Raw genomic sequence first — 18,175 nt, 5'->3', positions numbered from 1 at the left:
AGAGATAGAAATGGCACCGAGGGTCCGGTTAAAATTTTAAATAAAACACCCTGTGCAGACATAGCTGATTTACCCTGAACAACCAAGGAAAAATTATCACCAAAATCAATTTATCAGCCTGGGAGCAGGAATGTGCTCAGCAGCATTTTTGGTAATCTGTGGACATGTTATGTGAGTTGACAGTATGTGCAAGAAAGAATATGCCGATTCCAAAAAAGGAAGGGAAAGGGCACATCCTCTGGGGAGCATGAATGTGATCTGTAACTTTGCAGGCAGATCGGAGCATCTAATATTTCTTGTATGTGAGTGGAGAATCACAAAGACAGCCACCACACATGCTTCATCCTCTGGGACCATTAATAACCACGGCAATGGAATGTCAATCTGGTCAGTAGTTGTTGTGATATTCTGCACACGCACAGACTGACATCACCATCAAAAAATGACAAATAACACACGCTGATCATTTTTAATCTTTAAACTTTATTTTATTCACACAACCAGGATTCACACAGGAGTTATTGCAGCAGTACATGTGGAAATGAAGCTACACAGAACCTGCCGAGTCATGGTTCATACAGATGTGACACCAGAGAACCACAGCTACAGTTACAGCATGCTTTATTGTCTGGTATTAAGAAGCACTAAATATTATCAAGCTGAGTACTTACGGCTACTGATTTAGGTACGACTTCAACCAAATTAAAAGTTGAATAGAAACTGCTCGCATACACAGATTCCTTTGCATTTACTGCAGCATTAATGACAAACAGATGCATTACGTCAACGTCACATTTAGTACAGGTCAGGTCTCTGCTAAAGGACAGTTAAGGGCATTCAGCATCCTGTATAGTCTATGACCCCCATATTCATACTAAGTCAGTGCCAGCTGAGCAGCCATTGTTTCATTTTCAAGTTTTCGTTGGCAGTAAAATAATCAATTAGCTTGTTTCAGCATTTCACCAAGCACATGGTCTCTGTGGTCCCCAGCTACTGAGCTACCTCTCTGACTGCCTGTTAAACAGATCACTTTACCCATTAACCGCAAAGTCAAAAACTATTTTGCCCAAATTTGATCAAACAAAGAAGGCTACACAGCGACCCTGCTAACATGCTGATCCAGATATTCAGTGTTATTTACATTACTAAAAGCTTTTGGGTTTGCATCTCTGTATTTTTAAGGTCTCAGTTATATGGTCGTGATTATATATTGTGTATATACACACACACACACACACACACTTTTTGGAGTAGAATCTAACCTTTCATTATAAATACTACATACTCATAATGTCACTTTTTATAGTCTGAGCTAACAGTGTGTGATAGTTCTACACTAACATCCTGTGGGTGGCTGATGGTTAAAGCATAAGTCTGACAAAAGTCCATATCTTTCTTCTTGTCAACATATCCTCTGTGCAGAGCCAAACATGAACAGAGCCAACAGTGAATGTATCTACTAACAAGTGTTGTGTGTGAGCACATGGGATTTGCAGATAAGACAATTACAGAATAGCATCAGCTTTATCCTTTAAACTCTGATGTTGTTTTGTTTCTTTAGTTTACTCAAATGTTGCTGAACTGGGACCTCTCCACTACTCCTCAACCTCACAAGTATTACATTTTACTAAAACTAAAACCAAAGAAGTGAAAACGCATTTATTGGCAATTGAGTCACTTGCAGTGACTGAGCAGCAACCAGTTAGAGCTTGTTTCACTTATATTAGTGACAGACTGGCTGCTTCTGTGTCACAGTGTGGTCCTGCTGTTTTAACATCAACTATCAACTGCTCATTCACTACCTTCATCTAAAAGGTAACTAACCAAGAACCCAACAATGGACGCAGCTCCTCTCCAGGCCCTCTGTCACATGTATTCCTATTTCTGTAGTAATAAACTGTATCAACACTCCCAAGAAAACACAGCATGGTGACAGTGATGCTGGCAAAGCCTACAGGTGGGAGGGACATCAGACCGGTGGTGGAAATGTGGCTAAAACTGCCACAATTTGCACCGAGCAGATAAAGAGATGGAGAGAGTTCACTGTCAAGTATGAAAAGACGACTGAATGAGCCTGCAGTCTACTATTCACACACTTGGAACAGTTATTCCCAGTTTTACCCTGAATGTTTTGCCAGCACACCAGCCATTGTCTAACAGCATTCTCGTCAGCTTAGCCAGGTTAGTGAAGCTCAAGCAGTGTGGCTGCCACCGAATGGCAAACACAAAGACCAGAGCTGGAGGACGCTCTGTGACATTTAGATCCACTGTATGGGTTAGTTAGAGAAAATGGTATGCCGACACTGTTCAGCTGAAGTTGGGCATCACTCGAATGGTTGATCAGTGTTCAGCCTCTCACTGCAGATTCAGATGCTGCCAAAGCAAGAACTAATGCTACAGGAGTGTTTACTGCTGCAGATCTGAGGTCTGCTCTGTAGAAACCTTACGATGCGACATGTGCGACTGTTACAGTAAGAATTATGGCCAATGAGCTCCGGTTAAAGGTTTCCATTTTTCAAAATAATTGAAAAAAAATTGCTTCTTGTTTTCCCTCCTGTACCAAAAACGTACCAGAACCTAAAACCAAATTACAAACCAACAATGTTTGCAGTTTAATCCGTGTGTTCCTCTGTCAGCATATTTGGTGAAATGAGCCCAACCAGAGCAAAAACACAACATCATGCAACAGTGGTTTACACAAATAGGTCTCGTAGACTTATCCAAAATAACTTCCCATTACTGTACCAAGAACTAAAGGAGGGGGAAGTGTAAATTGGTATTTGCTCATTTGGAAGCATGCGTCATGGTGCAGCACCATCTGAAATATATACTTGTGAACTCTTACTGGGAGACTCCAATTTTTCATTGCCCTCTCCCAGTTTCTTTCCGGGGTCACAATATTTTTCCCGATTTATGACAAACTTTCATAACTTTTCGTCCTTTCCATTGCCACATCCTGTTTCTGGTAAGCCCTCAACAGCTCTCTCTCTACTGTTTCCACCTGGACAACAATACAGCTGCCCCAAATGTCGTTTCCTAGCATGCACGTGATGCAGAAGAAAGCTGGTGCTCCCCGCCCCCACTCCCGATATTGGAGGTCTCAAGGTTGGTAAGTATGTCTGAAATGCATGATGCTGCAGCAGGAGAACAAAGCCCAGGAGACCAACGGAGACAAATTATGACAGAGGTGATTTACAGCGACTCCAAACAGGAGCAACAAAGGTTCAGTCTCTTGTTATTCCGACACGGCCAGGATCATTACTGCTGTTAGCACTGTCGTGAACAGGCGGCTTGCTGCGGCGTACGCTTCTAAAATGTATTGTGAAGGCTCGTTATTGTATTTCTCTGTAATGTAGCACAGTGTTAACGTTACTCTTTCTCAGCCCTGGAACTCAAACCATTTTCTGATGCCACAAAAATATATATTTAAATAATTACATTTATATTATAAACGTGCATCTTCAAGGGCTGCCCCAGTTCTGATGTTAGGCAACATCTGCAATGTGGCTCAGTTTAATGTTGTCTTCAGTTTTACATCCTCAAATTTCAAATAGTTTTTATAAGGACTGGTGTCTACGTAGTAGTTTCTGTTTTAAAATCTGGAGAAAAAAATTTAAGTAAACGCACACACAAAAAAACACAACAGCTGGCGGCTGACTGGCAGAGATGACAGCATGTGACGCCTGGACCTGAAAACCCAATTCTGTGTTCAGGTTAAACACTTTCATTATTTCAAATAGCTAAACTAAAATTAGAAAAAGGAAAAGCAGTGTAAAGTCTTGACTTTGTATTTAATTCAGGGGCAACATTAAGAGATTTTAGGATAGAGAGCTCCATTTTAATGCTGAGAATGAATTAAACTTTACAGAGTCACATGGACCTTAGACACACCGGTGATTCCAGTATTCCTCTCATCACCGTCCTGGGGTCAGTTTCTGATCTGTCGTAGCGAAGACAGGAGGAGGGGCAGCAGGTTGAGGGCAGGTCGATGTTCCTGCACCCCGAGCGCCACCAGAGCCCCTGCCAGGAGAGACGTTACTCTGGGCAGGACAGGGGGCTGAGCCGGCATCACCTGCAACAGAGAGTAAGATTCCCGATTCAATACTTTACTGCCATTTCAACATAGTGATGCTCCTGAAGGCTGTGCCGTGTCAATGTGTTTGAATGGGTGAGTGTGACATAGTAGCAGAAAACTACAAAGGCACTATACATGTACAGACCATTTAGCCCTGCCTCCAGTGACCACCTGAGTACACAAGAGGCCATAAAACAATTTCAATTTCATATCAGTACCCCAACCAGCTGTGACCCCCAGGATGGTGATTAGCTAAACTGTGCTGTTCACTCTCTACACAAATGAATGCACCAGTCAGAAAACCAACATACTGGTACATTTTCTGGTGAGACTTCTTCATCATATATTTAAAAAACATGTTCACGGTCAAAAGCAAATTTTGAAGTTTTAGAATGATGCAGCTTGGGTAAAATGGTTTTAAAAGGTCATTTCAGTATTTTTAAACCTGTGCCCTATTTTTACCTATTCTCATATCTTGGTGTGGAGATGTTTAGTAGAGGATGGTTTCAGCCGGCAGCCGCCACCCGGCTGCAGTGGCTGCAACGTATTCTTTCGGGGCGACTGTGCCCACCAAGATTACGTCCACAGAAAGTGCTTCTTTTTGCCACCGACTAATTCTGCTCTGATCCAGAACTCTTTCCCAGCAGGAGGAACGTTTGGGATAAAAAAGTGGATTTATATTTACTCTGGCTTCTCAGGCTGTCTGCGGCAGCGAGCCACAGAGTTTCCTACCTCCACTGTCATTATTGTAGCCGTCAGTGGGCACCCAGAGCTCTGTGATACTACTTCATATTTATACAGACGGCCACAACAGGACATCACTTGGAGAAAAATAAGTCTAGTAACTAGTAAGTTCTGAAAATGTGTCTGTTACATGTTTTCAGCTATCAGTCGTAATTTGCTATGAAACAAGTTTGCATAGCATAGCTTTGATCAGTCCAAACTTCAGGAAACAAGCATTTTTATAACTTGTTTGCTTGTTGTGGGCAGACGTGACAAAGCATGAATTCATGTGTTTAATAAATCTGCATCATGGCGTAGTTATTTCAGCAGTCATTTCCTTTTGATTTGTTTATCGTGATTAAATCACAGCAAAATCATGTAAGCGCACCTCTTTAAGCACTGCAGAATGAACTTAGTGGGGCTTGTTTTATCAAGTGGCTCCAGGTGATCACAGCTGATGGAGGAGCAGTGCGACACCTGCTGGTCATTTTTTGTAAATCCTTTAATGTGCTTGCCATTGGTTCTATGCCATTGACCTTTAGAATTATTGAGAACACTTACTAAAATAATCTGTGAGACTAGACTAAATAACACCTTTGTTTAATTGATTACGGGTTAATGAAACCGTAATGAATTAATGAACCGAAAACAACAAAAACATCAAAAATCCATATCTCAAATCCATATATTACAATAAAGAATGTGTAATGCTCTAAAATCTCCAGGTAGATGCTGCATTGACTCTGGACTTGCTAAAACACAGTGGACCAACTCCAGCAAATGACATGGCACCCCAAAACATCCCTGACTCTGGGAATGAGACACTTGTAGCTCATTTCCTGGACCCGTCTGTGCATGGTGGCTCTTGATGCTCTGACTCCAGCCTCAGTCCATTCCTTGTGAAGCTCCCCCATGTTCTTGAATAGGCTTTGCTTGACAATGCTCTCAAGGCGGAGGTCATCCCTGTTGCTTGTGAACCTTTTCCTTCCACACTTTAACCTTCCAGTCAGCTTTCCATGAATATGCGTTGATCCAGCAGTGTGAACAGCCAGCCCTTTCAGCAGTGACCTTCTGTGGTTAGCCTCCTTGTGAGGGTGTCAATGTTTGTCCTCTGGACAACGGTCAAGACAGAAGTCTTCCCCATGATTGTTGTTGTGTGTACTGAACCAGACTGAGAGATTAAAGGCTCTTCAGAAGGTTGATATTTTCTGTATTACTGTGACATCCCCATCTCATTCAGCTGCTGGGATGTCTATCTCTTTGTGTTCTACGTTGCAGATGCCAGTAGGTGTGGTTAAGATCATCAGGTATTGGAGACACCTGGGCCCAGTGTTCTCCAGTATAAAAGTACATCTCATGTTCTGCACTGTGGGCTACAGAGGAGGGAAACCCTGTTCCCTATGCTCCACGTTATTTTTGTTTCTTTCACCATACAACACTCCACTCACTATTCCTTCAAGCATGCACACCTGCTGACATGACTGACCTACTGATTATCACACTTCATAGGATTATTTGAATATTAAGTTGTTTGTTTAAAAATAAAAGTAGTGGTACCTTTACTGCAGTTTTGTGTCATTGTGCCAGCTGTGACAATTACATTCTTTATTCTAATTTTCTAATATTTTGAGATATGGATTTTTGACTTCCGCGAGCTGTAAGCAGAATCATCAAGATTAAAACAAAAAAGGCCTGAAATGTTTCACTTCATATGTAATGAATCTAAATATGTGAAAGTTTCACTTTTTGAATAAAATTATTTTAAATTATTTAAATTATCTGAGATGCACCTGCCTATATTGAGAACAGGTCATATCTGATGGATGTAGAACACCCTAGAAAACTAATGGATAGACATAAACTGTGAAAATAGCATGTTCAGAAGCACAGATACACACTGTATGTGACGCTGAGACATGAAGGCACCAAATTCTGACCCCTAAATTTGCCTTGATCCACTAAGTATATAATAGTATACTGTTAATATGTTTTTTGGATGTCCCTATGAATAACATAAAACCTAGATGATACTAATGTTCCCTGGGTAAAACCAGATTGACTGGACTACTAGGCTGACATATGTGTATGTTGTATCTGTCCTTGTTGATCACCGTTATATATTGTACTTTGTGTGCACTTCTTGTAGATGGGCATGTATAATTGATGGATGAATATGTTGTTTTTCTTTTTTACTCTTTTGCTGTGATGTTATATTGCAGATACTGTGACGTCCAAGACAAATTTCCCACTGGAACAATAATTTCTTATTTTTGTATACTAATGTATACACACCCTTATAGTAGTGTGGGGAAACACAGCTTATGTTGCCTTACAGGTATTATAAATGGTGAGCATTGTGCCTTCTTCACTCACAGTGAAGGACTTCCACACCTGTGTGTGCTTGTGACAGTGTGCAGCATGTGTGTGTAAATGTGACTGATTGAAAACACAAGACTGAACACCTCAGTCATCAATCATGGCCGATCTGAAAACCAGCTGATTCCAGTCACCAGCCAATCGACCTGTGCATCTCTACCTATTTCTGATACTTTTCAGTGCTTTTAGAAGAAGAGATGAAGTTAAAAAGATGGTTGGCAGGCTGCGAGGAGTTAAACAGGAAGCTCACCGAGATGCACAAAACAGCTGTCCAGCTGGTCATCTGGTTGATATAACACTGAAAATTAGTAACTTAATTTCCATAAAAATGTTCTTCCCATGGAAATGGGAGCTATTCCAAGTCAGATGTTAGCCCTTCACATTAACATCTCTTTGTCTGTGTACACATTCATGTCAACTACTGACAGTAATTTGAACATTGTCTTATACAGGTCAATGAATTTTAAAGTGCAACAACAGACGGCTAACTTAGCAGCAGTTATGACCTAATATGTGATATGCTGCCCCCTATTTTTGGGAGTATGACATCGACAGGTGGAGAGTAGTCGCAATTCTTACACATGGTACATTTAAAAGGGCCTGTTGGATTGTCTGACAGAGTCAGAAACTCCTTTTCCAACATTGGTGTTGGAGACGGCTGTGTCATTGCAAACACTTTCTGAAACAGGCAATATGTGTTAGGGTTGAGCCGATAGACAATGCCCTCACCCATCTGACAGACATCACAATACTGAGCTGGCATCGTGATTGTATTGTATGAGAGCCAGCCCCCTGCATATGACAGTTAGCTGCTTACCTTTTCAACTTTATGACAGTGAATGAGTCCGTCCTGTCCGATGTAAAAAGTAGAGAATGCATCATATGACCTATAATAGATGACATATGGATTAAGTTAGGTTATTAATCATTGTGACAAAAGGTTCGACACTAAGAATCAAACATTATGTAACATTCTGCATACTGCTACTTACTTTCTGCACTAACTGCGGTTTAAAAATAGTGGTTTAAAATTAAAATCCTCTTATCAGACTAAACTATTTAACAGCACCTGATCCAGCAGTCTGGATGTATTGTGTGTTAAGGCCGATGGCCGTGCTGTTCACACTACACAATTTGCCGTCTTGTGACAGGAGTCTTGAAGTCACTGTGGCGTTCACACTACATGACTGATCGGTGACAGGGGGTCACACACTACACCAGCTGACAACGGCAGTGTCACCCGACGCTGGTCTAGAAAACACACGTGAAATGTGAAACGGGAAATGACGTGAACATACACACAGCTGTTGTTTGTTATTATAAAGACAGTTATAAAGAGTCAGGGAGCCGCTTCGACGCGTCCTTGAGTAGTTCACACATAATGTCTGGCGACCGCCGATCGGTCATTGATTTACCCCTGATCACAGCTCGACGGTCACCGAGCTCGCAGACCGGCAAATCAGCCTTAAAATTGTGTAGTGTGAAGAAGGCTTTACCTGTAGAGGTGAGATTTGTCTTTGCGATAGAAGCGCAGCAGCAAAGAGTAGAAGGGAAGGCCCTTGATCCTCCAGCGAGCCTTAATGCTCCCGTCCTCCATGTGCTTGGTGAGCTTCAGCACCTCCAGCCGAGCCTTGGCGTAGTAACACAGACACAGGAGGCGCCACAGGGAGAGGGTGAGCTGGTACACCACACGGCCTCTAACCAACACACACAGCAGTCAGGTCACACAGAAAGTGTCTGTAATAACGCATCACCATGAGCGCAAACTGAATGAGCAGATTCACCTGGTCTTGGTATTTATGAGGCCGTTGATGAATTCCATATCATTTGAGTACATGGTGTAATCATGGCTTTTCATAAAGAAACTTGGAAGCTGAAAGAGAAACACAAAAAGATTAATTCCTGAAAGTGTGGTATAGCTTTATAATGACCTCCCAGTTCTGTTCTGAGTGTAACACCACAGTCTAAAGCAATCCAACACAAGAGCTGGACTATAAATTCAAACTTTACTCAGCTTATAGTGATCAGAGGTGTTAAATGGCAGTGTATTTTGTATATCGTTGCCTTATATATCACTATATGCAGTTATTCTGTCACTCAAGTAGCACATGTATGTGCTTCACAACAAGTGTGTTTTAATTTGAGTCACAGCATTGAACATTGAATTCAATTTGATTTGAAGCTTGTGTGTGGCAGAAAGGTTAGCCAACATTAACAACAAAAAAGGCACAGTAAAGGAAAACAGATCAGAAAAAAACTTTAATACAAGTTGTTCAAAGACTCAAGAGTTTGTGAGCAAAAATAAAAAAAAGTGGAACCGCAGAAAGGTGAGGCGGTTCAGTGGAGACAAATGGAAGCTTTTTACATTTTGGCAAAACCTCCAACATATAACAAAGACAAGTGATGCTTTTCCCCTCTTTAGCTGGCCTAAAGAAACACAGCATGGTGCACTGACAAGTGCAAAGTGGTCTTGGCCCAACTGCACAGGTGCTAAGGGCTAAAGGGCTGGGTGTACTGGAATATAGATCAGAGGCTGTGATGATTAATAAATACACTGTCAGATAGTCACAGCAGAGGTATCACACAGTAGCTCCACAGCTACTGAGGAACGCACAGTGGAGCACGACAACAACAGTTCAAGAAAGGAAATATAAAACACCTGCTTAAAAGACAGTTGGAAAGCAGTTATAACACAGCTGTGTCTGCTGTGTGCAGAAGTGTGTGTGTGTGTGGGGGGGGGGCTCTGGTGTTATTTGAATATTTAATATTTAAATCCAAGGATGCAGATTTAATCACATAATTATCAAGAACTATATTTATTATTATTATTAATAATAATCACAAATATATCCTGCTGCCTTGGTGGCTGCAATGAACTAAAGGAGAAGCAGTAGAAAGTAGAAAGCAGCTGTGGACAACAGATGCTATAAATATCACCTATATTCATTTACAGATGTTGACTGCTTTACCAACACTGCTGTTTAATCACATTTAACATTTGATGCTTATTAAATATACCTACTGATTGTAAATGTTTTAATTAAACAGTTTTACAGTTTTCAGCATTTTGTTATTGCTGTGTATTTTCTGCTAGTGTTTACTTGTTGTTGCAGCAGAGGGACTTTGATCTAGAACAAGACGTGGTTCTGAGATGTCTTCTCAGCACAATGCATAAGAATACAGGATAGGTTGGAATAGATTGAAAATGAGATGATGCATCTCAAGAGGCTATACTTTAATAATAATAAATAAGACCCGATTTCAACCAAAATACCAACAGCTCACTGTACTGCCTCATTTAAATGAACCTCTCACCTGTTTGCAGCTCTCCCCCCTACAGCCATGGCATGGGCTCTGATTCTGTTTGTAAGATCTGTGTCTGGTCACCATTCAGTAATCCTACAGGAGGCACTGTGTGTGACAGTCAGTGTCATTACACTGATGAATAAAATCCTACAATTGAGTATTAGGGCCACGGTCTAAAAAATTATATTTTATTAAATCCTATTAAATGTTGTCATACAATGCAATTTTCCTACATGCACACATTTTAAAAACACACACACACACACACACACACACACAAAGGAAAACAAATCTATGAAATGACCAGTCCTCACTTCAGACCAGTCACAGGCAGAGCACCTTTGATTCACTTATCCAGACACAGTGCATTCTTACCTCTATCCTCAGTCTTTCATACATTATGGCCAGTTTCTCCTCCCTTTCACTGTCTCCTTCAGTACGCTCCCCCTCTGCTATCTCTGCATGGCTACACAGTGAGGTGGGAGACATCAGGGGCAGCTCCACAGGCTTGCTGTCAAGTCCAACATCCTGCCTAGATTTCAGCCCGCTGCCAGGTACCGGCTCTGTGCCCGGGCAATGGAAACAATAAAAGTGAGAGCCGTACATGAACGGTGCCGGACACCTCTCTGCTTCAAACAGGCTTCTGAAACAGCCATGTTCTCTTTTTACAGCATGAACGCTGTTTCCCTCGAAGCTGTCAACGCTGATGTCATCCTCTCTGCTGCCTTCCACTGTGGTCCACGGGAACGACAACTTAGAGGAGTTGGGAGCCCCCAGAACGAGGAGCTCTCCTAGTTTATTGTGAGCGGACAGAGGGATCTCCAGCAGGGTGTGGAGGCCGTCTGACTCGCCCTGTCGCACCAGCACACACACGCTGACAGACTCCTCCCAGTCCTCCTCGCAGTAACCTCCTCTCTGAGGCTGGCTGGCATGGTGGAACGGGTGGGACAGCACCGGCTGCTTAATGTTCTGATATCTCAGACTGTTGGGCGGCGCCAGGGCCCATGATGCTCTGCTCAGGGGGCGTGTCTGACAGATCCACTGACAGTAGACCGCCTGAAGGAACAAAAAAAGACTTTTAACATGCAATACTTGCCCACACACTGTACTGAAACTGACATTCCACTACAAGTCTGACATTTTCAGAAATATTAATGTTAGCTTTTATAGAAGCTATTCGAGAGTCCGATACGAAGAGAAATATCTGTTTCATCTGAAAATAGTGATGTGTTTATTTCTAAATGATAATAATAGAACTCCATAAGCATATGATGCACTTTGTTTTCATTCTGTGAATGTAATCACATGAAGTGACTGTTTGGTTCAGCATTAAGCACCCTTCTGTCATTTTTTTTATTCGGCAATACGCACGTAAGCATGAGGTCAATGCCCATTAAAAATTTAAAACAGCACTGAATAAATAAATTCTGCAATCGAGGTGGAGCACAATGTGCTGCTCTCTGGCTCACTGCTCCAGTTTGTAATGTATGATGCAGCGATTGCCCACATTTCCCATCATGCAGTGCAGGACCGAGTAAGTAGTCAAATTTGCCATTTTATCTTCCAAAATCCAAATATTATTTTTGTTGACACTGGCCTAGTGGCCTTCAAACCCCTGAGGTGGTCTGACACACAACTCAAATATATAATGGAGGAGAGGATCTCAGGATCAAGCAGGTTACCTCATTCCAGATCAGTTTTTTGATGGGTTGCCTTCTGCCGTGGCTGAGGACACAACCCACCCAGAAGGCGATGCCCCCTCTGCTCACAGCCATTCACCTGCTGACCATCTCCCACAGCAGCAGGACACCGCAAACACACAGAGCGTCTCCTCAGGACCTTATGACTCTGGTCGATTCCCAGCTACAGCAGCAGTCTCTCTATCTCAAAAAACCTGAGACCACAGAGACCAGAGGGTAGAGTTAGCACACTGAGCTCTTTGGTTTCCACCAGGAGTGGTGTGGATGGAAATGGTATGAAATCAAATCTGCTGAAAATATTCACCTGCCAACAATCAAATCACTGGTTTCATGGTGACCTGATTAATCATTTATGTATATAACACACAGACATGCTTACCGTTTTATTTATTTTTTAACACACACACACACACACACACACACACGCGCTTTTGTTTTATTTATTTATTTAATTTAAAAAAAAATTTTTTTAACACAAACACACATACGCTTTAATTACTTGTTTAATGAATTGTATGGGGTTGATTGTTCTTATGTTGTATATATGATGCTTTGGGAATGTTGTTGTTACATTCATGCCAATAAAGTCATTTATCAAGCAAAAATGTCAAATAGCTGATGGTCCCAACTTTTCAAACAAGACCATTTACTATTGCTATATTATCTCCCCAGGCAGGGGCATCGTAGTGGGCAGAAAGTGGGACTGATTGTAACCAGAGCCCTAATGGGGGGCCGGCCCTCAAAAAGCATGGAATGAAAAGTTTGTTTTTGTTTACATATTTTATAATTAAAGTAATTTGTGTCATAACTAAGTTAAATTTGGCGTAACAAATGGGTTGAGAGACTGAACTTTGTACCCCCGCCCCTCCCCCCAAAAATATAAAAATAGTGTAGGCCCCTCACATCCCTTACAATAGGGCCAAAGTGGTTTAGTTAGGGCCCTATGAAATCTTTTTTATTTCTCCCCAAATTCTGTGTTTTCTGTTTAGATTTTTATGAATTCTGTGTTTTACAATTGAAGCACATATTGTGACCAGAAAGTGCAATTCTATGGTGAATGAATACTTATAGGATACCAATATTTGACATCTCAATAAGAAAATGTAATGTAATCAATAAGAATTTGATGTATCAAACCAAACGTGCACATAGAAATGTTCAAATGTAGGCCTCTGTGCAGTTATTAATGGGCACAATTCACGTGTTGTTGCAATACTTGTACTGTGATTTGTCTCCTCTTAAATAGGTCATTACTTGATTACGGATAATTTCTTCCTACAGATCTTCTGCAGGACAGCCTCCATATGCTGCTCGATATAGCTTAATGGTATAGTTTGTTTGGCTTAAGTGCTGTGAAAAAGACGCTTACAACGCTATGGAAAATGGTAATATTTATAACTTATATTATAAATAAAAACAAGAGAGCAAGTCTGCACCGGGAGATTTCCCAGCGGCCTAAGGGCTGTTCTGGCCTGCCGTTAATTGTCAACTTGACCAGCTGCAGCAATAATATAGCAAGCAGGAGAATCCACGATTCCACTGTGCCCGTGCCTCTCTCTCAGTTTCTCTGCCTAGTATGCGTCAGCAAATGCCAATAAGTCGTGTTAGAACTTCCACGCAGAAGGCCACATGTTTTAGCATCTGTGTGTGTCTAAAGCCTTTTCAGACGAGGAGCGATGCTCGTCCTGCGTACTGTCTTGGACCTGCAGGGTCTCACTGCGTCCTCATGTGAACACATAGTCACCACTCTATGGGCAGTAACCATGGCAATGGCTACTGTGTGCTGATGAATCAGTACAACTGTATTTGCTTTATAGACTAGAGAACAAAAAAAAAAGTTTATCTTTGTGCTGTTTTCTTTCTGGACACTGTAATTAATAGTTTATATCTGTAAGCTTTTTGGACTTATTGGCATTATAGGCCTACTTACTTTCATTGTTGTAGCTTATGTGCAAATTCAGTGAAGGTGTGTGTGTGTGTGTGTGTGTGTGTGTGTGTGTGCAGATACTTTTGATAAGAGTGATTCTTCAATATAAAGATTTGAAGACATTTGAACATTTGAGCAACCTCTGTATCGCTCAATCTTATTTTTATAAGTGTAATCTAATTGTTTTGTTTCTAGCCGTGTACATTCGTGCTATGATTGATGTAGGCTATTTCTCGGGAGTTTCTGAGGGTGCACCCATAGCAATAGCATCCTTTGAAAACTTTAGGCTACTTTAATGGTCAGTCCCAAATGTTTGTAATTTTAATGTGGGTAACTTTCTTCCCAGATGAACATAGTGGCCAAACCTTTCCCTAGTTTGGTTCCTGTTGTATCAGTAAATAGTGTTAGTCTACAACATTAGCAGTCTGGTGGTTTGTGAACAGGGTGGCCTGGGATGGAGACAAATTGTGCCAGTCTACCGCTGGCTGTTTACATGGCTTAGATTTAGCAAAAACACCAACACCATGAACTTTATCTACTGCACTAGATGTAGTCCACAAACCAAGTCGGCTGAGGCAGCTGACACACTTTAAACACTTTGATGAAGCACAACAGCAGCTTAAAACATAAAATATGCTGAGACAGATATACAAATGAAACGGCATCGCCACTTCCAGTATGTGCATTTGTACCATTCAAATAAAATGGGACTAAACTAAAATAAAACAGCACATTGTAGTTTCTGTATTAATCACCAAAGCATTTATCAGTAATACAGTTAAAATGGAGAAAATGTGAAATATTGCTTTGCAGATCAATTAAAGGTGTGCACCCCTAAATGTTCTGCCTGTGCATCTAAAATATTCAGTTAGGGGCTACAGTGGGGCTACAGTAGAAAAAGCTACTGGAGCCCTGAGTAGGTTTTTTGGCTGCTGTGTAACATTACGCTACATTTCTAGGAAGTAATGTTTATTACATGACTTAGCTGCATGTCATTACTACCTACTCCTTCAGGCTTGAGAACATCAGGTTGACAGAAATGCAATATAAGATCCATAACTATGTTTTCAGTGGTGTATAAAGACCTTACATAATGAACAGTTATGTTTTTATTACCTTAGAATACACCACAGGTCCTCTGACATTGAAGTCGCTGTGATGCGCCGCCATGTTTCTACAGTAGCCTAAATGGACAAACTGCTCTACAGAGCGCGTTTTTAGTCACTATGTTGAACATGTACGAAGTAGTAGTAGTAGTCGTCTGACAAAGGTTAAAATCAAGGGCAACTGGACTTGGTTAAAGATACTGGAAGACGTTTCGTCCCTCATCCAAAGGACTTCTTCAGTTCTGACAGTTCTGATTTATTTAGATCTCCCAACACGCTGACAGGATCATCAGGATCTAATGTTAATTTATAGTCTGTGTTCTTCTACACATCCGAAAGGTCACGCACACTGTCCAGGTTCATACAGTGAAACTATTTGGAGTAAAGCAGCCATCCTCCTGATCAATCCTGAGATCCATCGGAGCGTCTACAATTTAATTCAGGAGCTAACAGTTTATTTTTGTTTCTTCTGGAGAGTTTCCTGTCTGTCCTGTCAGGTTAATTACTGCAGTTTGTTTTGTTTTGTCCCACGATATTTGCTCCGACATTACTGCACGCGTGGAAACATTTAAATTGCTGACAGCAGCTTCTCCAGTCATTAAAGTAAATTATTAAAGAAAACACTCACTACATATATTAATACAACACAATTAAGAAATCATGTGGAAAACTCTAGGGACCGATAGAGGTGGGGTATAATGTCCATGTGTGTGTGGTCCTTAAAATTGAGAAAATAATGAGTTAGCTGGGGCAGGTGGATGATTTATGCATATTTACATGAATATTCACATAATGTCAGAGCCGATCCGTGCATCACATCAATTCAGCTGTTATAACCATGACAAAACGAACAAAACAGGTACTGAAATCACATTATTAAGCTGTAATATCAACCAAAGTATTCAGCACTGATCTGCTGTATTTCATGTTGTAATAATAGTGCTCATGCTGAGGGCTGACATGATCTCTCGCTTTCATGTAAAAGAGTTACTGGATTTCTGTGTAATGCATGACAGTGTAGGCTACTGTAATCTGTGTTTTCAAAAGATGCTATAATGTTCATCACAGGCTTGAGATGCTTCTATATGTCACACTGTTGGCAGACATGTTTCTGGATAGTGAAGATATGACCTGTCTTGGTGCCAACAGCAGGTCTGCTCCTCTGACAGAGATCACAGCGGCAGGCTGAAACAAAACAATGGAGCTGTGCTGCAGCTGTGCAACATGTCATATTTAACTGACGGCGCTTTAAAATGATGGCTTCCGAGGCAAGGCCATCTCATTTCGATAAGTGTCTGTTGCCTCCTTGCACACCCGAGATGCGACTGGAGGAGTCGAGGAGGTACAAACTGAGAAATCAGAAAGGCCTAGTGACTCTGCCAGGAGCACATGACCTGCAGCAGACCACATGTTTATAATCAGACTCCATGGTGACAGCTGAGACTGAATTAACCAGACATGAACATAATACAAAATGTTTTACAGGACTTTATCGTTACAACCTGTAATGTACAGGCGTGGAAAGGGATTGTACAGTAACTGTAATCGTTGAGTAAGCATCTTCTTACTGAATACCTTCTGGTTGATATAAGGTTACAGCTACTTAGGCAAAGTTGTTTGACGACATCACTTAGTAACTTGTGAAGTGCATGTCAGTTGTTTACGTTTGACTAAATAAACATGTGTTTAAAAGCACCCATATTGTGAGCAATAATTCAAATAATAACGTTAAAACAAGCCCTTACATAACGTGTGAAATGCAACAGATTACTAAATATGCCCCGATAATAAGATAATGCTGGTAATTTCTAGGTGTGGCAACACTCGTGGAATAATAACAGTGTGCATCATTAATGATCAAGATTTTGGTGACAAAACAGGGAACACAACATTCTCATTATTGAAGTTTTAAATAAATTTATAAAAAAATAAATAAAAAGGAACACCACTATTATCACATTAGCTTGATCATTTTTGAAACGTCAATCGCCATTTAGGTAAAATAGGAAACTGCATTTTACATTTCTGTACAAACAGCCGGGACATGAACGTTGACATTACCTATGCTGTTAGCTACCGCGACAGCCAACCATAGCTGCTAGCTTGCTAGGCTACTTAGCTATCAGTCAGTAGAGCTAGCCACCGGCTTAGCAAACGTCCCTGTAATGTTACCTTTCTCAGACGAAACCCCGCTGAAGTCAGCCTAGATGCAGTGGTTCACGAGGTCAGGTTTTGTACAGTAGTTGGTAGGTTAACGCTAGCAATAAGCTAGTAAGCGTTACTTAGCTAACTTACACAAATGTCATTCCAGCCGTGTGTCCTTGTCCTGCCGGCCAAACACGCCTCACGCAGTCAGTCGTAATGCTGCTTTCACTGCTGTTGGAAATAATGGTACTGCATCATGGACCAAAATCGACCAACGTGAGAGGCACAGGAAAGTAGGGCTCAGATTAGGAGCATGATGATACATTTTGGTCATGAGACGTGACGATTGATGAGAACAAGACAAGACGATTTTTCGCACTATTTAGATTAGACATTTGATGCGGAAATATGCCTGGGGGTCCTCCCCCAGAAGACTTTGAGCATTAAACTCACAATTTCCTGCATTCTGGAGACATTTTCTGCTCAAATTTACGGTGGAAATGTCTGTTTTTACATGAGGGAAAACTATAATCAGAATCAGAAATACTTTATTGATCCCCGAAGGGAAATTCTGTGTTACAGTTGCACACATTGAAGAAAGGGCAAAAGGAATATAAATAAAGATAGTAGTAGTATATAGAAGTATATAAATATCAGAGTAAAAATATAAAATAAAATAAATATATGGAGGGTGGATATGTACAATATTTACATAGTTAAAGGAATTGAAAACTGCATTTTCAGTGCAAATATTGCATGTTTTCTTATTGTGGAAATAAACCTTTCTCAAAGCATATTCATTTGTTAGTTAACATTT

General features: G+C 41.0%; 1 protein-coding gene across 2 annotated transcripts; it reads right to left on the bottom strand.

The window, feature by feature from the left end:
• Positions 1-463: 463 nt before the first annotated feature.
• Positions 464-17,635, bottom strand: cunh6orf136 (chromosome unknown C6orf136 homolog). Of its 2 annotated transcripts, none has more exons than XM_038724870.1 (7): positions 17,509-17,635; positions 12,163-12,374; positions 10,856-11,536; positions 8,959-9,047; positions 8,671-8,871; positions 7,992-8,061; positions 464-4,072 (listed from the first exon to the last, which is right to left on the bottom strand). In XM_038724870.1, the coding sequence occupies exons 2-7, from the start codon at positions 12,253-12,255 to the stop codon at positions 3,929-3,931; spliced, it is 1,278 nt and encodes a 425-aa protein (XP_038580798.1). In that variant the 5' UTR covers positions 12,256-12,374; positions 17,509-17,635; the 3' UTR covers positions 464-3,928. The 2 variants fall into 2 exon arrangements, with proteins under 2 accessions (XP_038580798.1, XP_038580797.1); XM_038724869.1 differs by having other exon boundaries at positions 17,386-17,565.
• Positions 17,636-18,175: the final 540 nt, after the last annotated feature.

This window comes from Micropterus salmoides, unplaced genomic scaffold, assembly GCF_014851395.1.
Source record: "Micropterus salmoides isolate LMB-PRFRI ecotype aquatic unplaced genomic scaffold, ASM1485139v1 Ms_hic_scaffold_17, whole genome shotgun sequence".
Taxonomy (NCBI): Eukaryota; Metazoa; Chordata; class Actinopteri; order Centrarchiformes; family Centrarchidae; genus Micropterus; species Micropterus salmoides.
This window is presented reverse-complemented; position numbering and strand designations above follow the sequence as displayed.